Genomic DNA, 18,228 nt, shown 5'->3' with positions numbered 1-18,228 from the left:
CATAAGACAACAAGTATACACAGTTACACAGAATAAAAAAAATATGTAATAATAAATATAAAAGCAGCGCCACACCATTTATTGTCGCTTATTGTCTGGAACACTTTGTATGTTTCGTGGTGGTAGGTTTGACCACTTTTTTGTTGCAGTTTGTGGAGCCTGGGCTGTCTACAGAGACCTCGTTTTTTTACAATGTGTTCAAGGGACAGGCAGCTAACAGATAGTGAGGAGATTTTTACTGTATGAAGCAAAAAATGTTTTATGGCCTAAAATGCATGAATTTGCTTAGAGCATCTTTAACGTTTTAAAATTGTATGCGCAATTCTAATCACTGTCGAAAGCCAAGGTGTTGAGGCTGGGTTTATTTTCCAACCTTGCTTTATTTACAATAACCTTAAATAAATACCCCTAATTTACAGAGCCTTTGTGTCCCCTGATTGTGTTGTGGTGGTGACCGTAACAGACCTTCTAACTATGTCTTCATGACATTAAGTGTTCTTTAAAAAAGAAAAAAGAAACAATAGGAGAGTTATATTTGATGATGAGAATTTATATTTAAAGTTCTCAAAGCAACAGAAAATGGCAGTGCTGAGTAAAATTAACATTAAATCTATAAATATAGGAATAGCAGTTTTTCATGCCATACTTAACCTAAATGTAATCCATTTTGATTGATACAGTGACATTTATCAAAAACCTACCAAATATTCTGTAGACTATATGATACATTTGATTTTTGAATAATGAAAAACATGCAACGTTTGTATGGCCATATTAGTTTATTTCTCAAAATGACTTAGTTTGTGTTTTTTCCCATCAAATGCTGTTTTGTATTTTGTTCGGGCTTAAACAGAATGATGTAACATTTAGGTGCAAATATGCAAAGCAGTAAACTAAAGCTTGAGGCTAAAATAGCAAATATCTCCACAGCTACAGTAAATTTTCCAGGAGAGCTGACATAAGCTGGGATAAATGTGATCCATACAGCACAGAATATGAGCATACTGAATGTGATGAATTTAGCTTCATTGAAGTTATCAGGCAGTGTCCGAGCCAGAAAAGCTAAAATGAAGCACAGGATTGCCAGTAGACCAATATAACCCAACACAGCAGAGAAACCAATAGTAGAACCCAGACTGCATTCAAAAATAATTGTTTCCTTATAATATTTCATATTTTTATAGGGAAAAGGAGGAGATATTATTAGCCAAAGCACACAGATAAGAACTTGTATAAGTGTAAAGGCAAAAACACTGAGTCTCTGTTGTGCAGGCCCAAACCATTTCATGACATTACTTCCTGGAAGTGTGGCCTTGAATGCCATTAACACCACTATTGTTTTCCCCAGAACACAGGAGATACAGAGGACAAAAACGATCCCAAACGCCGTGTGACGCAACATACAGGACCATTCAGTGGGGAGACCAATAAAAGTAAGTGAACAGAGAAAACACAGAATCAATGAGAAGAGCAACAGGAAGCTCAGCTCTGAGTTGTTGGCTTTTACTATAGGAGTGTCCTTCTTACTGTAAAACAGGATGGCCACCAGTACAGTTATTCCTACTCCAAACAGAGAGAAAAAGACTAACACTATACCCATAACTTCTGTGAATGACAGAAACTCTACAGCCTTTAACACACATTCAGTGTTCTCAGTATTAGACCAATATTCCCCTGGACACTGCTGGCAGTTATTTGAATCTGGAAAGGAAGTTGTGATCACTGTAGTTAGAGACAAAACATGATTTTAAGTATGAACACCTTTGATTATAAACTGCAGACTAAACAATAAAAGGAAAACACAAAAATAGCAACTAGCCAGTTTTCTTTTGACCTTGGAGATGGTCTGAAGTTTACCTGTCTCATTACTGATTTCTCCATCTGCACATGTAATACAGTCATAACAGCAGACAGGTCTTCCTTTCTGTGCAGCCTTCCTTGTACCTGGAGGACAACTCTCACTGCACACAGATTTTGGCTTCTACATGGAAAATTACATTGTACATAGTTTATTATATAGACTGTAGAGAATTTAGATAAATGTATAAATGTATTAAATGAATGTCAATTCAAAACAATATTGAAACTCAGTATGGAATCAGTGTTGATGTATTTTATGGGAACAAATTATTTGTGATGTTAAGGAAATTGAGCATAACTGCTCTGTGCGTTTTGCAGTTGTGATGATCCTTTCACTCATCACTGCCCTTTGCTGTTGATTTGGCAACCTGAAGTCTACGTTTAAATGATTAAATGTAACTTAAACTTGACAATGCCACTTAATGTCATGAAGTTATTAAATGTGAAATTTTAGCTTATTTAAAGAACATCTTTAATTTGGTTAACCAGGATAACTAATGTTTTTTTCCTTCATTGATTCACCGAGTTGTAAAGATGTATTTCACAATTTTCCTTTCAAACTTACTAGAAGTGTATGATATACAAATAAAAATAGTTTTGGCTGTGGAACTGTTATAAAATCCTATGTAAAATCATATATCCTTTTATAATGCAATGGCTTTTTAATCTCTTCACATAGGACAATGCGAGCATTATTATTATTTTTAGATATTTTCTTTTAGTTCTCCCATTTATTACAAGCCATTTACCACAGCTAGGTTATGTTCATTTACCTCCAGCTGTCCTCCAGCCCAAATTATGTTTTCAGTGTTAAGTACAAAGCGCTGGTCAGGGGGCAGTGAGGCATCATAGTAACCCACTGCTTTAAACTGGATTGATCCATCTGAGTCCTGCTGCCAGTTTACAACTTCATACTGGGCCACTGTAGCACCAGTGCTGTCAAACCACACACGATCTCCAAACTTTACAGTGAAATTTACTTTTTTTAAAGCCTCAACCACCTATTGAAAATAGATTTTTAAACATCATTATTGTTAAATTTATACATATTAAATGTATGTCCATGTATATACATACAGAAATCTTTCTCTATCTTAGTTTTTTACCTGCTGTGGTTGTATTGTCAGGCCTTTCTCACAACCTTCTTGTTCTTTGCATTTCAGTAGATTGTGTAATGCATAAGCCACAGCATACACTGCTTTGTAGATGTTGCTTGTATATCTTTGCTCAGGCACATCTTCAATGTAATTCTGTGTTTCCCCGAATTCTTTAATTACATAATCTAAAAAACCTTCAATTTTAATATTTCTCACTGCAAACCCTAGAGAACCTCCCAGCACTTGAAAACTTGTTGGTATGATCAAATTCTTTGCTGTTATCCATGCCTCTACACCAATCATTTGGATGCCTGTAATGTTCTGAATATATAGCTGTTCAAGTAAATTGTACATCTCAAAACTGGTGAGAAATGCCACAATGACTTTTGCAGTGCTTTGTTTTATGATGTTTACAACGTTTAGGAGTTTTTCAGGCTCTGTTCTGTAAAATTTCACAGAGTACTCGACACAAATCCCCTCCTCCTGCGCTGTATTGAGAAATATGGCCATTCCACTGTTTCCATAATCATTGTCAGTGTTCACAGCTCCAACCCAAGTCCAGCCAAAGTGTTTGACTATGTATGCAAGAGCTCTGCTCTGGTGATAATCACTAGCAATAGTCCTGAAAAATGAAGGGTAATCTCTCCTATTACTGAGACACTCACACGTGGATGAGTGACTTATCTGAAGAAAGAAATGCAAAGACAATAGTAAAAATCAGTTAGGTAATTCTGTGTAAAAAATCTTGTTCTCATCCCTTACCACTGGAATTTTGAAAGGTCCTGTAGTTCTGGACAAAATCACTGTGGCAGAGGACTCTGTTTCCCCTATAATAGCATGTATAGGAGGCTGTCCATTGCATCTGTCTCCTGCTGCAAACTCCTGACCATTCATCACTGCCATAGTTGCACTCATAGAAGACAGTCCTGATCCACAGGTGTCAAAGATTTTATAGCCGATAGAAACATTTGGGAGCAAATTTTCACTTCTGTTAATCTCCTCAATGGCAAAGATCATGATTTGAGCCAGTCGTAAATCTACTATATTTGCACTGTGAAAACATTAAATCAGAAGCTTTAATAGGAACTAACTAAACAGGTAAACAAGGGTGAAAGGATATCTGTATTTGTAATACTTAATAATAAACATAGTTTATATTTTGCACAATATTTAAGTTGTAAATAGGTATACTACAGTTTAGTTTACATTTAAAAGTTAAGTTTGTATTATTAAATATATTAACTTCTTTTTTCTTCTGTATACTTTCCAATTATACAAACCTGGAGCATATAAGCTGAGGTTTTCTTGTAAACTCAGATGAAGATAATGTTTCTTTACTGTGAATTGAAATAAGAGTTCCAATAGTTATGTCTCCATCCTTGGACAGTAGTGGGTTTTTGGGGTCTCCCATTATTCGGCAAAGATTGTTCCCTGCCTTTGCATAATGGTAATGGATGAGAAGTGTGCACAGAAAGATAAGCACCCCCATGATGAGTTCAGCTGCATTTGCCAAATGCAATTGACCTGATAAAGTAACGGCACTTTTATACACATAATTATTATGGATGAATTGTTGTGGCTAATGACATCATAGGGGAGGGCATGAGGCAGGTCAAACAGGGGCGGAACAGTGTGCAAGTTTGGAATATAGTTAAATATACTGACACTTCTTTTTTTTCTGACTGGAAGTATGCTTTCTGATTGGGTATGCTGTCTCCAAAAAGTGCTCTTGTTGCTCCAGACTAAATGTCAATGTGTATAGTTTTCTGTCTGATAGATTGGTTTGCAATGGGAAGCAATATAATGATTGTTCGGCCAAATTTAAGCTTTATGGGTTAAGGCATTTTGAGATACTTTTCTTCTTGTCACAACAGTTGTATAGTGTAGTTATGTAGTTACCATAGTCTTATGTTTGCTTCATCCAGTCTTACCATTCTCTATTGACCTCTCCCATTAAACAAAACTTTTGCTTCCTTAATCACCTGCCCATATATAAATGTTTATAACATTTTAGTTAAGGAGGAGTTTGCAACTTGGCTCTTTCCTGATGCAGAACCATAATTGGCTGTTGATGTCAGAGGAAGTCCACAGAAAGTGGTCCACCTCTCTTCACTGTGAGGAACTCATTTAATAAAAAAAAAAAAATTAAAAAAATTAAAATAAAAAAGAGTTGTCTGAGCAGCCTTATCTGATAGACTGAACACTTGCTTATGTTAACCCACCAAAATCCAGTCCAAATGTAGCAATGGGGAGGGGTCTGGAATTATTTGCTGTACGCTGTTCACTACACATAATTTACATATGCAAGTTACCTTATTACGTTAGACATGGCTTCATGTACGTGTTCAACCAAAAAAATATGATAGGAATAATAAATTATGACAAAATAACCCATTTCCAGCAAAAGCCTGGCCGAATCAAATTAGCTACAGTAGGGATGTACAACAAAAGCCTAGTTTGATCGCGTCAAATGTGTTACAGTCGGAATGTACTATGGCAACCTAATCAACCATGTCAAATAAGTTACATTTGGGATACAAATGTAAAAAATCATCCCGACTGTCACTTATTTGACGCGAAAAACTAGGCTGTTGTTGTTCATCCTGACTGTAACTTATTTGACGCGACCAATCTAGGCTGTTGTTGTACATCCCGACTGTAATATATTTGACGTGAACAAACTAGGCTGTTGTCGGACAAGTCATATTTTAGCCAAATTATACATAATTTACAGATGCAAATTACCTTATTACGTCAGACATGTTTTCCTCGATTAGGAATTATGAATTATGACAAAATACTTTCCAGCAACATTACCCATTTGTCCATCTCAGGGTCCATGGAACCCCATGGCCAGGTACGATCGTGTCCAACAACAGCCTAGTTTGTACCCGTCAAATTAGTTGCAGTTGGACAAAATCAGCTGAAAACTCCTGAAAAGTCCATAACAGCATCCCGTTCATAACTTTTTTGCATGGTGAAAATAAGATGTTACTGGACAAGTCAGTTTTAGCCTATTAATGATTTTTTTTTGCATGTAAAGTACCTCATTATGTCAGAATGTGTTACCTGTGCACTGTACTGTACATTTTAATAACGTAATGTATGTGACATGACCGAACTAGGCTGTTATTGTACATCCCGACTGTATCCTATTTTGGCCCATGGACAACCGGACAAGTTACGACCGGACAAGATTGGCTGAAAACTCTAAGTCCAAAACAGCATCCCATTCATAGCTTATTTAGGCAGACTCCATAGGCTGTTATTGGACAAGCCATTTTAGCTATTTTAACATTTTTAGCCATTTTAACCTATTTATGAATAAATTACATATGTAAAGTTCCTGATTACATCAGACTGTGTTTCCTATGCACTGTACTGCTCAACCCACTTAAACTATTATGTTAATGATTTATCATGAAATAATGTAATGTCCAACAACAGCCTATTTTTGAATGGAATAAGTAGCATGTGTACAGGGCAATATCTCAGCTCCGAAGTATCTAGAATGTCCCAGAATGTCAGAGGAAGTCCACAGAAAGTGGTACACCTCTCTTCACTGTGATGAACTCATTAAAAAAAAAAAAAATAAATAAATAAATAAAAAAAACTGAGACTGAGGCCATCCTTCTACTCTATCGACAGCGGGCCGTTTCGGGCATTCGAGAAGCCTTTCTCAGCCGTCCTCACGACACAGCTTGCCATTTGCGGAATCAGGTCAGTGTTACATCCCACCCCTTTTTGAATAGCCACAGAGCACACCACAGCTAACACCTCCTCTCAGCTTCCCCACTGTGGGTACATCTGTGGGGTTCCTCTTATTCCACTCACACAGTCCCTTAGAGCTACCCAGCCCATTGTGTTGGATTCTATGCACATCAGACTCGGCTATGCGTCCTCACTAATTTTCCAGGATCCTCTTCTCTTAAGTGAAAGTTGCAGATGCTAATGTTATGCGTGCAGAGATTGCAGTCCTACTGGCGAAGGACGCGATAGAGCCGGTCTCTCTAGCCGACACGAGGTTGGGGTTTTACAGCCCTTAGTTCATAGTACCCAAGAAAGGCAGTGGGTTACAACCGATCTTGGATTTGCGCTCACTGAATTGTGCTCTTCACAAAATGCCATTCAAGATGTTGTTGCAGTAAAGCATTTTTCAATGCATCTATCCCAAAGATTTGTTTGCAGCCATAGATCTGAAGGAAGCGTACTTTCATGTCTCCATTCTTCCTTGACACAGGCCATTTCTCCGCTTTGCATTCAAGGGGCAGGCATATAAACCAACCGCTATCACTTTGTTTATGTAAACAAAGTTAACGGAAAAGGAGGAAGAGTCATATCACGCCCCGGTTAAATATGGTGTAACGCAGGGATCAGCTCTGGGTCCCATCCTGTTCTCATTATACATGTTACCTCTAGGACACATCATCAGGAAACACAACATAAGTTTTCACTGCTATGCAGATGATACCCAGCTTTACATCTCCTCACATCTTAGTTAAACCCACCAGTTTTCTAAGACAAAGACAAATAAGCTAACAGACTGTATTAGCGATATAAGTGACTGGATGGCAAATAACTTATTCTAAATTCAATAAGACAGAGATACTTATTATTAAACCAAATCACTCCAAACTAAATATGTCTAATTACAAGTTGCCCATAGATGGCTTCACTTTGGTGCCGTCTTCCACAGTCAATAACTTAGGTGTGATGTTTGACAGCAATCTATGCTTCGATAGTCATATCTCCAATGTTTGCCGCATAGCATTCTTCCATTTTAAAAATATCTTGAAAATACGCCATATGCTGTCTGCATCAGATGCAGAGAAGCTTATCCACGCTTTTATGACCTCAATAATAGATTTTTGTCACTTGTTATTCGGGGGATGTCACGCAGCCTGCTTTTGCAAAATTCTGGTTACTTAATTATCCCTAGAGTATCAAAAGTATCTAAAGGTGGTCGTTCCTTTTCCCACTTAGCATCTAAGCTTTGGAATGATTTGCCAAAAAACTTTCGGGAATCAGACACAGTTGATCAATTTAAGTCTAAAGTAAAGACATTTCTCTTTAACAAAGCATTCACATAATTTGTCTAGTAAATATACTTATTCCGCAATAGTTAGCGTGCCTGGAAAAAAGTATTTACATAACTGTCAGAACCAATTGGATCATGTGTTAAATTAAATCTAGTCTTTGTGTTCGGGGTCCTGGCAGTACCATGTTTTATGTGGGAGATGCATGGTTTTAGTAATGCATTATTCTGACCACGCATTTCCCGGGTCTCGTCACTTTTTACCGATTTCAGCTGTGTCCCTCGTCACTTTTCATTGATTTCAGCTGTGTCCCTCATTAGTTCTCCCTATTTATTGTCCTTGTGTTTGATGTTCTGTGCGCGTTCGTCTTGTTGCATTCCTTGTCGTATTCCTGTGTTTATATCCGTGAGTATCAAGAGTATCAAGTCTAGTCTAGCCTGTTATATGTAGAGTATATTATTGTTTGTTTAATATCTAGTTTAGTCTTAGTTTAGTGTTAGTTTAATGTTGGTTTTTCCCTGTCTTGTTTTGCCCCATCGTGGGTTTTGTTTTCCTTGTTTTTTGTGCAATAAATCCCTATTTTTGTTACGTCTGCATTTGGGTTCATTTCCTTGTTAAATCCTTACAATAACTCATCTTGGTAATATACTTATGCCGCAATAGCTAGCCTATCTGGAACCGAGCATATTATAAACCACAATACTGTGTGACACTTGCATTTCAAATGAACGGCCCCTACGATAATAGGATTTTGTTTTTCTTTCCCTGTCTCGTCCTCTTTTGCGAGGACAATGGGACTAACAGCCCCCAGTTCCGGCTGCCATGGAGGTCATCACACCACTGATCTACTGGCTTTCTTTCAACATGATGTCCAGCCGATGTCAGACCAACGACCACCAGCTGTCCCTGTCTAATCTACTTATTCCTGTGTATATATATGTATATATTGCGGCGGTTTCCCGTATAGGTATTAGAATAGTCCGTAGTGAACTGCTTGAATTTGTTCAAACGTAAAAAGGCTCCTTGGGCATATGGCGGCCTTGGCGTAAAACACCACTCAGGCTGCTCCATATGAGACCGCTCTAGCACTGGCTTCACAGCTGAGTCTCGAGATGGGCGTAGCGTGCTGGCACCTACCGCGTGAAAGTTACACCGGCTTGCCAAAACACATTTACTTTTTGGTCAGACTCCTCATTTCTTCAGGCGGGTGTACCCTTAGAACAGATCTCCAGACATGCTGTGGTATTCACAGATGCCTCTACTATGGGGTGGGGGGCCATGTACAACAGGCATGTGTCACGGCCGGGGGCGTACCCGAATAACTAAAGGTCACGCCCCTCTCAACTCTTCCACCTCGAGGAGTTTCCCAAGACCACCCCAATGACCAGACAGACGAGTAACTACAGTTAAAATAAACTTTATTAAATATTTAAAAGGAAAGGGGGAATGGGGAAAGGGCAATTTAAAACTAATGAGTCTTCTTCTCGCCTCCAGGGCCACTTGGGACAAAGACTGGGGACAGGGGCTCTTTTGGGGCTCTGGTCCGAGAATCCGTGGCACGCTCCGCTTCTTCCTGGAGGCAGAATCAAATAAAAGTTATGCAGTGGTACGTTGTTCTAGGTCGCTACTCTTCTCACCCTTCTTTCTCTTTCTTTCCCTCAGGTCTTAGTTGCGTGGCTCTTTGGATCAACCCCGGGGTTCTTCGCTCACAGAGGGTCTTCGAAAAATGGTAAGCAATCGCTATAAGCACAGATTGTTTTCGCTCCACGGAATATGTCACTCACAGTACTGGAGACCTTCGTTCCCACCGAGCCTTCGTTGGAACACAGGTAGTTTTTCCTATGAGCACGGGTTAACTTCACTTCACAGAGTATGCTACCCACAGTACTGAGGGTCTTCGTTCACACAGAGCCTTCGTTGGAACACAGGTAAGTATTTGCTATAAGCACAGGTTAATTTCACTTCACAGGATATATTACTCACAGCACTGGGGATCTTCGTTCACACAGAGCCTTCGTTAAAACACAGTTAAGCATTGGCTATAAGCACAGGTTACTTTCACTTCACAGGATATATTACTCACAGCACTGGGGATCTTCGTTCACACAGAGCCTTCGTTAGAACACAGGTAAGCGTTTGCTATAAGCACAGGTTAATTTCACTTCACAGGATATATTACTCACAGCACTGGGGATCTTCGTTCACACAGAGCCTTCGTTAACACACAGGTAAGCGTTTGCTACAAGCACAGGTTAATTTCACTTCACAGGATGTTTTACTCACAGCACTGGGGATCTTCGTTCACACAGAGCCTTCGTTAGCACACAGGTAAGCGTTTGCTATAAGCACAGGTTAATTTCACTTCACAGGATATATTACTCACAGCACTGGGGATCTTTGTTCACACAGAGCCTTCGTTAGAACACAGGTAAGTATTTGCTATAAGCACAGATTAACTTCACTTCACAGAGTATGTTACTCACAGTACTGAGGGTCTTCGTTCGCTCGCAGACAGTGGACTTTCGCTACAGCGTCAGTGCACCGTGATCCTTCGCCCATCCACTCAAGCTGTCCGGGCGTTGTAGGGACTAGTGGCTCAGTGGCACGGAGCCGAACGCTTCCCGAACTCCCCCTCCTACTTCCACGGCCGGGGTCACGAGTTGGGGCGAACTTTCATCGGGGCCCCGCACACCACGAGCTTCTGTTGGAAAGGTCAGTACACACACAGCTATGACCCTCAATCCGCACGGTACACTTCCTACGATACTCACTGGGTTTCACCACTGTCTGCTCTTTGGAGGAGCGTCGCTCTCGTTGACACACCCGGGGCACAGGGCTTAATTTTCTCATTCTCCATAGGACCCAGGCCACAACAGATGTCGTCGTCTCCCGACTCGTCCGAGGCTAGGGCAGTTTGGGCGCTACAAGCACAGCATACACACAGCAAGTAAAACGTAAACACCATCAATCAGTGAAACTCACCCACAGCACTCTTATACAACTTCACGTGGTTTTTAGATCACCCTCGCCACCTGGCTACGACTCCCTCGAGAGAATAGTTGGGCGATAGCTAGACCACCGATGAGAGTGAGATGTTATTCACAGGCCCGGCGTGTTGTTTATCACTCCTCTGGCTCACCTGCGCTTCCTTTTTCCACAGGGCCACTGCTCGATTGGAGAACGGTGCTTCCTACCAATTGCTTCGTCCGTGTTTCCGGTCACCCCGCGGCTCGCCCACGCTCCCCTCTCCAGTGGGGCCAGGGACCTCAAACACAAGGAAAACACACACCCGCAACTCCTCTTTCAAGTAATATACAGATAAGTATTACAGCTGTGACTCACTCTTCGTTGTCAATGATTTCTAATATCTGCACTGTTGAATGCTCTGTGTCCGCTCTCTCACGAATGAAGTCTCCCAGTATTCCTTCGCTAGCTGACTGTGCCTTTCTCTCTTCCCCAGGGGAACGATCAAGCCAGCATAGTCCGTCTGCAAAGCAGCAACACAGCGTATACAAAGTACACCACAAGCACCCCGTTTGATGTCTTCAAAGGTCTTTATATTCTCTACCTCTTCTCCTCATCAGCCTATCAGCAACCGCTGTGTAAATTACCCCCACCTGGGTGAAATCAGGCTTGATTTCGTCTTCGGGGAAACCCCGGAATTCCGGTGTTCAGAATAAAGCGTCCGGGCGGAACCATCGTCTTCCACGCTTTTGGTTCCGCCCTTACAAACCGTCACCTGTGACACATGCAGTTTCAGGAGTGTGGACGGCACCCCAGCTGCATTGACATATAAATTGCCTTGAGCTGTGGACAGTGTATCTTTCTCACGACCGGCTCAAAAGCAAGCTATGAGGCAAAGATGTCCTAGTCTGTATAGACAACACTGCGGCTGTTGTATATATCAACCATCAGTGTGGTCTGTGCTGTTGTTGCAACTCACCTGCCATCTCTTCTTTTAGAGTCAAATGCATCTGAGATTGCCTCGTGCCATTCACATACCTGGCATGCTCAACTGGCGGATTCCCCTGAGGAAAGGCCCTTTTTTCTCAGGAAGGGAACACTCTTTCCCTCCACAATTAAAGTATACATCACTGCCATGTCCACTCATTATGAGAATTAGTCAAGGAGGTTGATTCTTATAACTTCCTTCGAAGTTTGATCAATTGTGCATAATGACATGTGCAACAAATGCATAAAGGGTGTCATAGAAGGCAGGTCAGTCTGTCAGCATGACCTGATCATTAGGTTTATAAGAGGAGCGAGGAGATTAAATCCACCTCGCCTGCCCTCTATACCCTCTTGGGTAGGGATGTACCGATCAGTGTTTTTTGCCCTAGAGTCCCAGTCATTTGATTTTGAATATCTACCGATACTGAGTCCCGATCCGATACTTCTATAATACATAAAAAAGAATAAAGAAGAGCGAAAAAACAGATCAAGGATGTTCCTTATTTTTTATTTAATTCACCTTATTTTAACATTCACCAACTCTGTGAACAAACAGAGCACTTCTGTAGCATCTCTGCAACAAAGTGATGTCATGCTGCACGTGTTGCTGTTTCTCTGTGGAGTCAAAAGGGTCTAACTCTGTGCTAGCGCTTAACTATAGATGTGTTAAAAAATAATGAGAATATATATAGTATAAACATATGTACAGGTGTTTAAATTGGGATTTGTTTTGTGGGGGGCTCTGTTGGGAGGGGGGTTCGAGGGGTAAGGTGTTTAATCCTGAAGACAACAAAGCCACTGGTGTGTTTTAATGACATTTTGGACCTCTGATAGATTTTATAAATTTCAGCTTTAAAGCTGTGCCACAGGTTGACCCAAGCTTTAAAACCTGAACTTTAAATTATGCAAATCTATGAGTCTGACACCCTTTATGCATTTGTTGCAGATGTCATTATGCACAATTGATCAAACTTTGAAGGAAGTTATAAGAATCAACCTCCTTGACTAATTCTAGGCATAAGATAGGCTACCCAAAAAGACTCAATTAACAAGAAAAACAACATACTGATTTAGCAATATGTCTTTAAGCCATATAAATTAGCCATAGAGGTTCCCTAAGCTGGTCAGCAGTTAGTAAAACAATCACTATAGTTAGATCGTAGTTGATTTGTATAATCAAAATACATTATTTTATTAAACTATACAATAAAGTTGTATCCAGTTATCTAGTTAACATATTGTAATAATTTAAGTGACATGGCTTTGTTTCTAGACTTCTATTACGTTTTTTTGATGTAGGCACCATTCTTACCTCTCTCTCTATCTCTCATCTCTGCAATGTGTAATGTCATGATCCTGTGCAAATGTGCATTCTTGAAGTTCTGAGTGAGACACAGAGCTGCGTACCGATGTAGATTAACTGAAAACATGGGGACAAAAACGTCATTTGGCCGGGGCTTAGCCACGGACGGCCCTGGCTCAATTTAAACCCATGTATCTGAGTCCTGATCGGGAGGTAACGTCCAATTCCGATCGAGTCTGAAACCACGTGATCGGAAATCGGGACATCCCTACTCTTGGGACTTATCTATGGTGCTGAACTGTCTCCAGGGTGCCCCCTTTGAGCCAACCTTTGTAAAGAAGGTGGGAGACCTACATGCATTTTCAGGATTACAATTTGTGCCTACATTTTGGGCCTGCTGACTCCAGTATAACACTGAGCCCCCAGTCCAGCTACATGCATAAGGTTCCCACTACTCCTTTTAGAGATCAGGTGGTAAGCCTGCAAGCGTTTCCCCTGGAGGAGGCAGACCCAGCCTTAGCTTTGCTGTGTCCCATTCATGCTTTGCAAATATACGTTGATCGAACTCAAAGTTTAGGGACCCCAGACCAGCTCTTTGTCTATTTTGGAGGACAGCAGAAGGTAAAAGCAGTATCTAAGCAGAGGATTTCACACTAGATAGTGTATACTATCACCCTCGCCTATGAAATGCAGGGGGTGCTGTGTCTGCTTAAACGGAAACTTCACCCATTTGCATTAAGCATTGTATCGTTAGAACCCTAGTCATGTTTTTAAATGGTCGTGCATCTTTTCCTCAGTTTCCCCTGAGAGGGGAGAAATACTAATTTCAGTGAGGCACTTCCTTCTTTCAAAGATGTAAAAATCGTCATTTCGCGTCATTGAAAGAAGGAAATCCTGTATATCTGTTGAGTGTGAAAGACTACAGACACTCATTCCACATTTTTCCAAGGTGGGGGCTATGGGTGGGACCCACTCAAGCTAAGACCTATTACAGATCAGTGGGTGGGACTTACGAAAATATACGAACACAGACGAACACAGCCACCATCTTTATGCTAAGGTAAGCTAAACAGACGTTGTGGAGCGAGCCAGACTTTGTGTTACAATAACAGCGGAAGTTAATCAATATGATAAAGAAGAGGGTGATTTCGCAAGCGTGATGCTCTGATCCGCTGGTCATTGCACCTTTATGAGCCACAATACAGCAAAGAGCTCAGGCAGATAGAGGAACAGAAGCCCGAGGAGTAGGCCGGAGCCTGGGCTTCGGCTGAGTAGAGGAACCCGGGAAGGACGCCGCAACCATCGGCCTCTGCTGCGTAGAGAAGCCCGGACTGATAGTGCCTGTACTCTCGCAGTGTGCCTTCTTTTTAACATTTCTGCATCAGATTGTGGAAGTTGTAGTTTTTCATACAAATGTGCTCTAAAGTCACGTTCTGTCTTTCTCGGTCAAAAAGGCACACAATTCTAAATTTATGTTACATTTCGACTACAAATATGACCCACTTTCAATAAAGATTTATGTTTCTACGGGTGAAATGCTCCTTTAACCCTCTGGGGTCCGACCATTTTGGGACACTGTCAGAGGTTCTGACATGCTCTAACATTTGGTCTTTTTTCAGTTGCTTTAAAACATAATAATGGCAAGTGTCTCATACCACTGTGTTCAGCACAAACTGGGCTAAAATATTATATGAGCTACATGTATGTACATGTTTGTATTTTTGAGAGAAAAAGGTTTATGCATGGTTTTTAAAAAAGCAAAAATTTTAAGTCACTGATATAAGTCCACAAAACGCATACTAAACATGTTTTCACAAGACTTTCTTAAACATAATCTAGTAGTATAGAGTTTTTTCTTTAAAATGATGTGAAAATGATCCTGCCTACTCATTCACATAAACCAATATATTGATTTAGAAATTGTAAGACACTTTTTGTTTAGAGGGGCCGTATGCGAGAAGGATTGATTGACAGCTAGCAAACAAAGGCTCGCATAATGAGCTGCGCATAATGAGGCAGGAGGGAACTACAGTAAAGAATGTGAGGACAAATGTATACATGTTTGTTTGAGGTTTATTAAGAAGTTAACAATATAATCAAAATAGAAATGAAGGTCAGTAGGACATTTTCAGTTTATTTGGAAACGAACCCAATTCAAAAACTTAACTTGTATAAGAAACTGATAAACAACAGAGCTGTAAACTTCATGTGGCTCATGTTACCATATAACTTTATGTCCAAAAGGTGTGAATATGTTTTTCCACTTCATAGTTTTGTACTGATGAGAGGGATGCAGACCTGTAATAGAGTTATGAACAGCTGTTAGCATAAATTGTCCACAGAAATACCCTTACATACATAACTGATGGGTAAATGATAGCACTACATTCAGATAAACTATGTACATAAACTAAATTAGTATCTCAGATAAACATCTGCAATGATTAGTTATATAAAAAGCTGTTTTCAGATGACTGTTTTCAGATGCCCATCCCCTTATTGTCTAGCTTCTGTTTTAAACACGTTTCTTTAAGCGAATATGAACTTTAAAAACACATCGCATATGGCGTCCATATGCGCGAGCTCGGGTCTCCGTGTTAACAACGCCGAGCTCATAATAAAATGGTGTCGCGTGTAAAGCGCAATGTATGGAATGCGTTGCATGTAAACAATATCATATTACAGCAGATCCCCCAGTGCAGCATTACTCAAAGTTGCCATGAAGGATACGAAAGTGAATAACTGTGTCTAACACTGTACAGCATCTAACAATGAAAGTTTTTCAATCCGAAGTCTGCAGTCTGCTGAGGTTGCTTATGTAGGCTGAACTGCACAAGCCATAACATATTACATGATAGCAAATATAAATGAAGACAAATGACTTACAGTTCCCTTTCAATACGGTTCACTTCGCATTGCGTCAGTTAGCTGACGCTATGGGGGGGAAACTCCTGTTTTCTCCGTGACTGAAGCCTATTGGTTAACGTCTGTACAAAGTACAGACCAATGACGTTTGAACCCGCGCGCGGGAAGCGCACGTCCTTATATAAGCGCGGTTCAATCGTCAGGAGCTCATTATTTTCTCCTTCAGCGTGAACCTCTCGCTGCTCCGAAGAAAAAGAAGAAGCCTTACCTCGCCGTTGACAAAAGCCCTGCAGCGGAGTCCAGGCCTAGCGTCTTCCCCTGCCGTTTTCCGGCTGAGAACCGAAGATAGCAGAGTCCAGGTCTAGCGTCTTCCCCTGCCGCTTTCCGGCCGAGAACCGAAGATAGCCTTCGCTTGCCGTGGTACGAGCCCTGTGCAGCGGACACATGCCTGACGAGGTCTCCCCTGCGGCCGCCCGGTAAGATCAATATTTTTAATATAAAGCTATAAGCTAAAAGAGCAGGCGCTGTTGTAATAGCGTCCAGCACAGCGGCTCGGTGAGCCTCTCTGCTATGAATTTCCTCCGAGCGCGTTACCGGTCTGGCACCTCCCACGCCGGGACCGCGCTTATGCTTTGGTTGTCTTATCCATGTTTCGTGCTCCCCCTGCTGTTCCTCTCTTGCCGGGATGAACACACGGCGAGCCATGAGACTAGATGGATGCATAGACAAGCACACACGGACTAACCCCCCCTGTGTTCTGTCACACCGCAACCGTTCATGCTTACAGAGTCCCTTCGCTCCTCTCACATTCAGTGGCGAGATCTCTGGCACATATATTAATCCCCCGAGTGCATCGGGTGATACCGTCACGACGCATGGCTGTTCTGTCTGTGTTGCTGCTCCCCTCTGCCGTTCCTCTCTTGTTGAGATGAACAAGCGGGGAACCGTAGACCTGGATAGATGCATACGACAAGCAAACACGGGCAGTCTGCCCCTGTCTCTGTCATAGCACAGCCACTCGTGCTCCACGCTCGCGGAGTCCCTCGCTCCTTTCCCCACACTGGTGAGGTCTCTTAACGGCTTAGCTAGCACGCGGTATTACGGCTCGCTGCCTCTAAATGCAGCTGTCCAGTGTTCAACGATTACAGAGCTTCATGCCCCTCCCCTCCTGGAGAGGCGCGATCTCATTCGTCTGCTCGATAGGGCGGATTCGCCACTATTGGAGCACCAAGAACACTCATTATAAGAGAGCTTCATGCCCCTCCCCTCCTGGAGCGGCACGATCTCATTCGTCTGCTCGATAAGGCGGACACGCCTTTATTGGAGCGCTAAAACACTTATTATAGAGCTTTACTGGCCTGAGTCTATCTCACTTCAGATAGCTCACTCTTCGTCTGCCTGGTAATTTCTCTCTGGTTTAGACGGAATCAGAGGCAGAACGAATTTGTTTATAATATACTGAGGCCCGAATACATCCTTTATTCAGTCCCGTCCTATATCAGTGCGCTGAATATTGGTACATTCTTATATACCCGGTTTTTCTGCCCTTTTAATAAACGGCAAAACCGCGGGCCTCACGGCAGACTTCCTCTCTGCGATGGGTTCAGTCTGACATTAAACCACCTAGACATACTACCCTGCTCCGTGAGCCGTTCGGTCACTGTCACTACTGAGGCTTGTGCACCTGAACGGCTGAGCTCTGGTCTCCGCAGCACAGCTGCATCAACAGAGAACGAAACTGTCTGGGAGAAAAGGGGTTATGTCGCGCCTCGGCTGGACTGCCCTGAAATGTTTTCTGTGTGCTGTTTATCCAAACATACTGTGTAATACTGTCGGCTATGCGACCTCACTATAGTGGCGAACGGTATTTAATTCCTCTAAAAAGAGTAATTTCCGTGCTTACTATACTGTGTATTGACACCCACGGTTGTACGGTGTCTCTAAACACTTTATCGCCTTACTGACAAGCAATCAGTAATACGCACACACGGCCCGCTGTCCATAATTCTATCGACGCTTGCAGAAAAACCCCGGTTTGGCCATATACTGTGTATTGACACCCCACGACTGTACGGTGTCTCTAACACCTTTCTGCCAAATTCGCTCGCAGCCCACC

General features: G+C 41.7%; 1 protein-coding gene across 1 annotated transcript; it reads right to left on the bottom strand.

Moving 5' to 3' along the window:
• Positions 1 to 796: 796 nt before the first annotated feature.
• LOC135769432 (extracellular calcium-sensing receptor-like) lies at positions 797 to 12,104 on the bottom strand. The gene is made up of 10 exons (XM_073815653.1): positions 11,996 to 12,104; positions 11,336 to 11,480; positions 11,133 to 11,258; positions 10,765 to 10,914; positions 3,720 to 4,008; positions 3,414 to 3,641; positions 2,967 to 3,110; positions 2,634 to 2,861; positions 1,858 to 1,981; positions 797 to 1,701 (listed from the first exon to the last, which is right to left on the bottom strand). The coding sequence occupies exons 1-10, from the start codon at positions 12,102 to 12,104 to the stop codon at positions 797 to 799; spliced, it is 2,448 nt and encodes an 815-aa protein (XP_073671754.1).
• Between the last annotated feature and the right edge of the window lie 6,124 nt (positions 12,105 to 18,228).

The sequence above is a fragment of the Paramisgurnus dabryanus genome, chromosome 9, assembly GCF_030506205.2.
Source record: "Paramisgurnus dabryanus chromosome 9, PD_genome_1.1, whole genome shotgun sequence".
Classification (NCBI taxonomy): Eukaryota; Metazoa; Chordata; class Actinopteri; order Cypriniformes; family Cobitidae; genus Paramisgurnus; species Paramisgurnus dabryanus.
The sequence above is the reverse complement of the archived record's forward strand: the minus strand, read 5'-3'. Positions and strand labels throughout refer to the sequence as shown.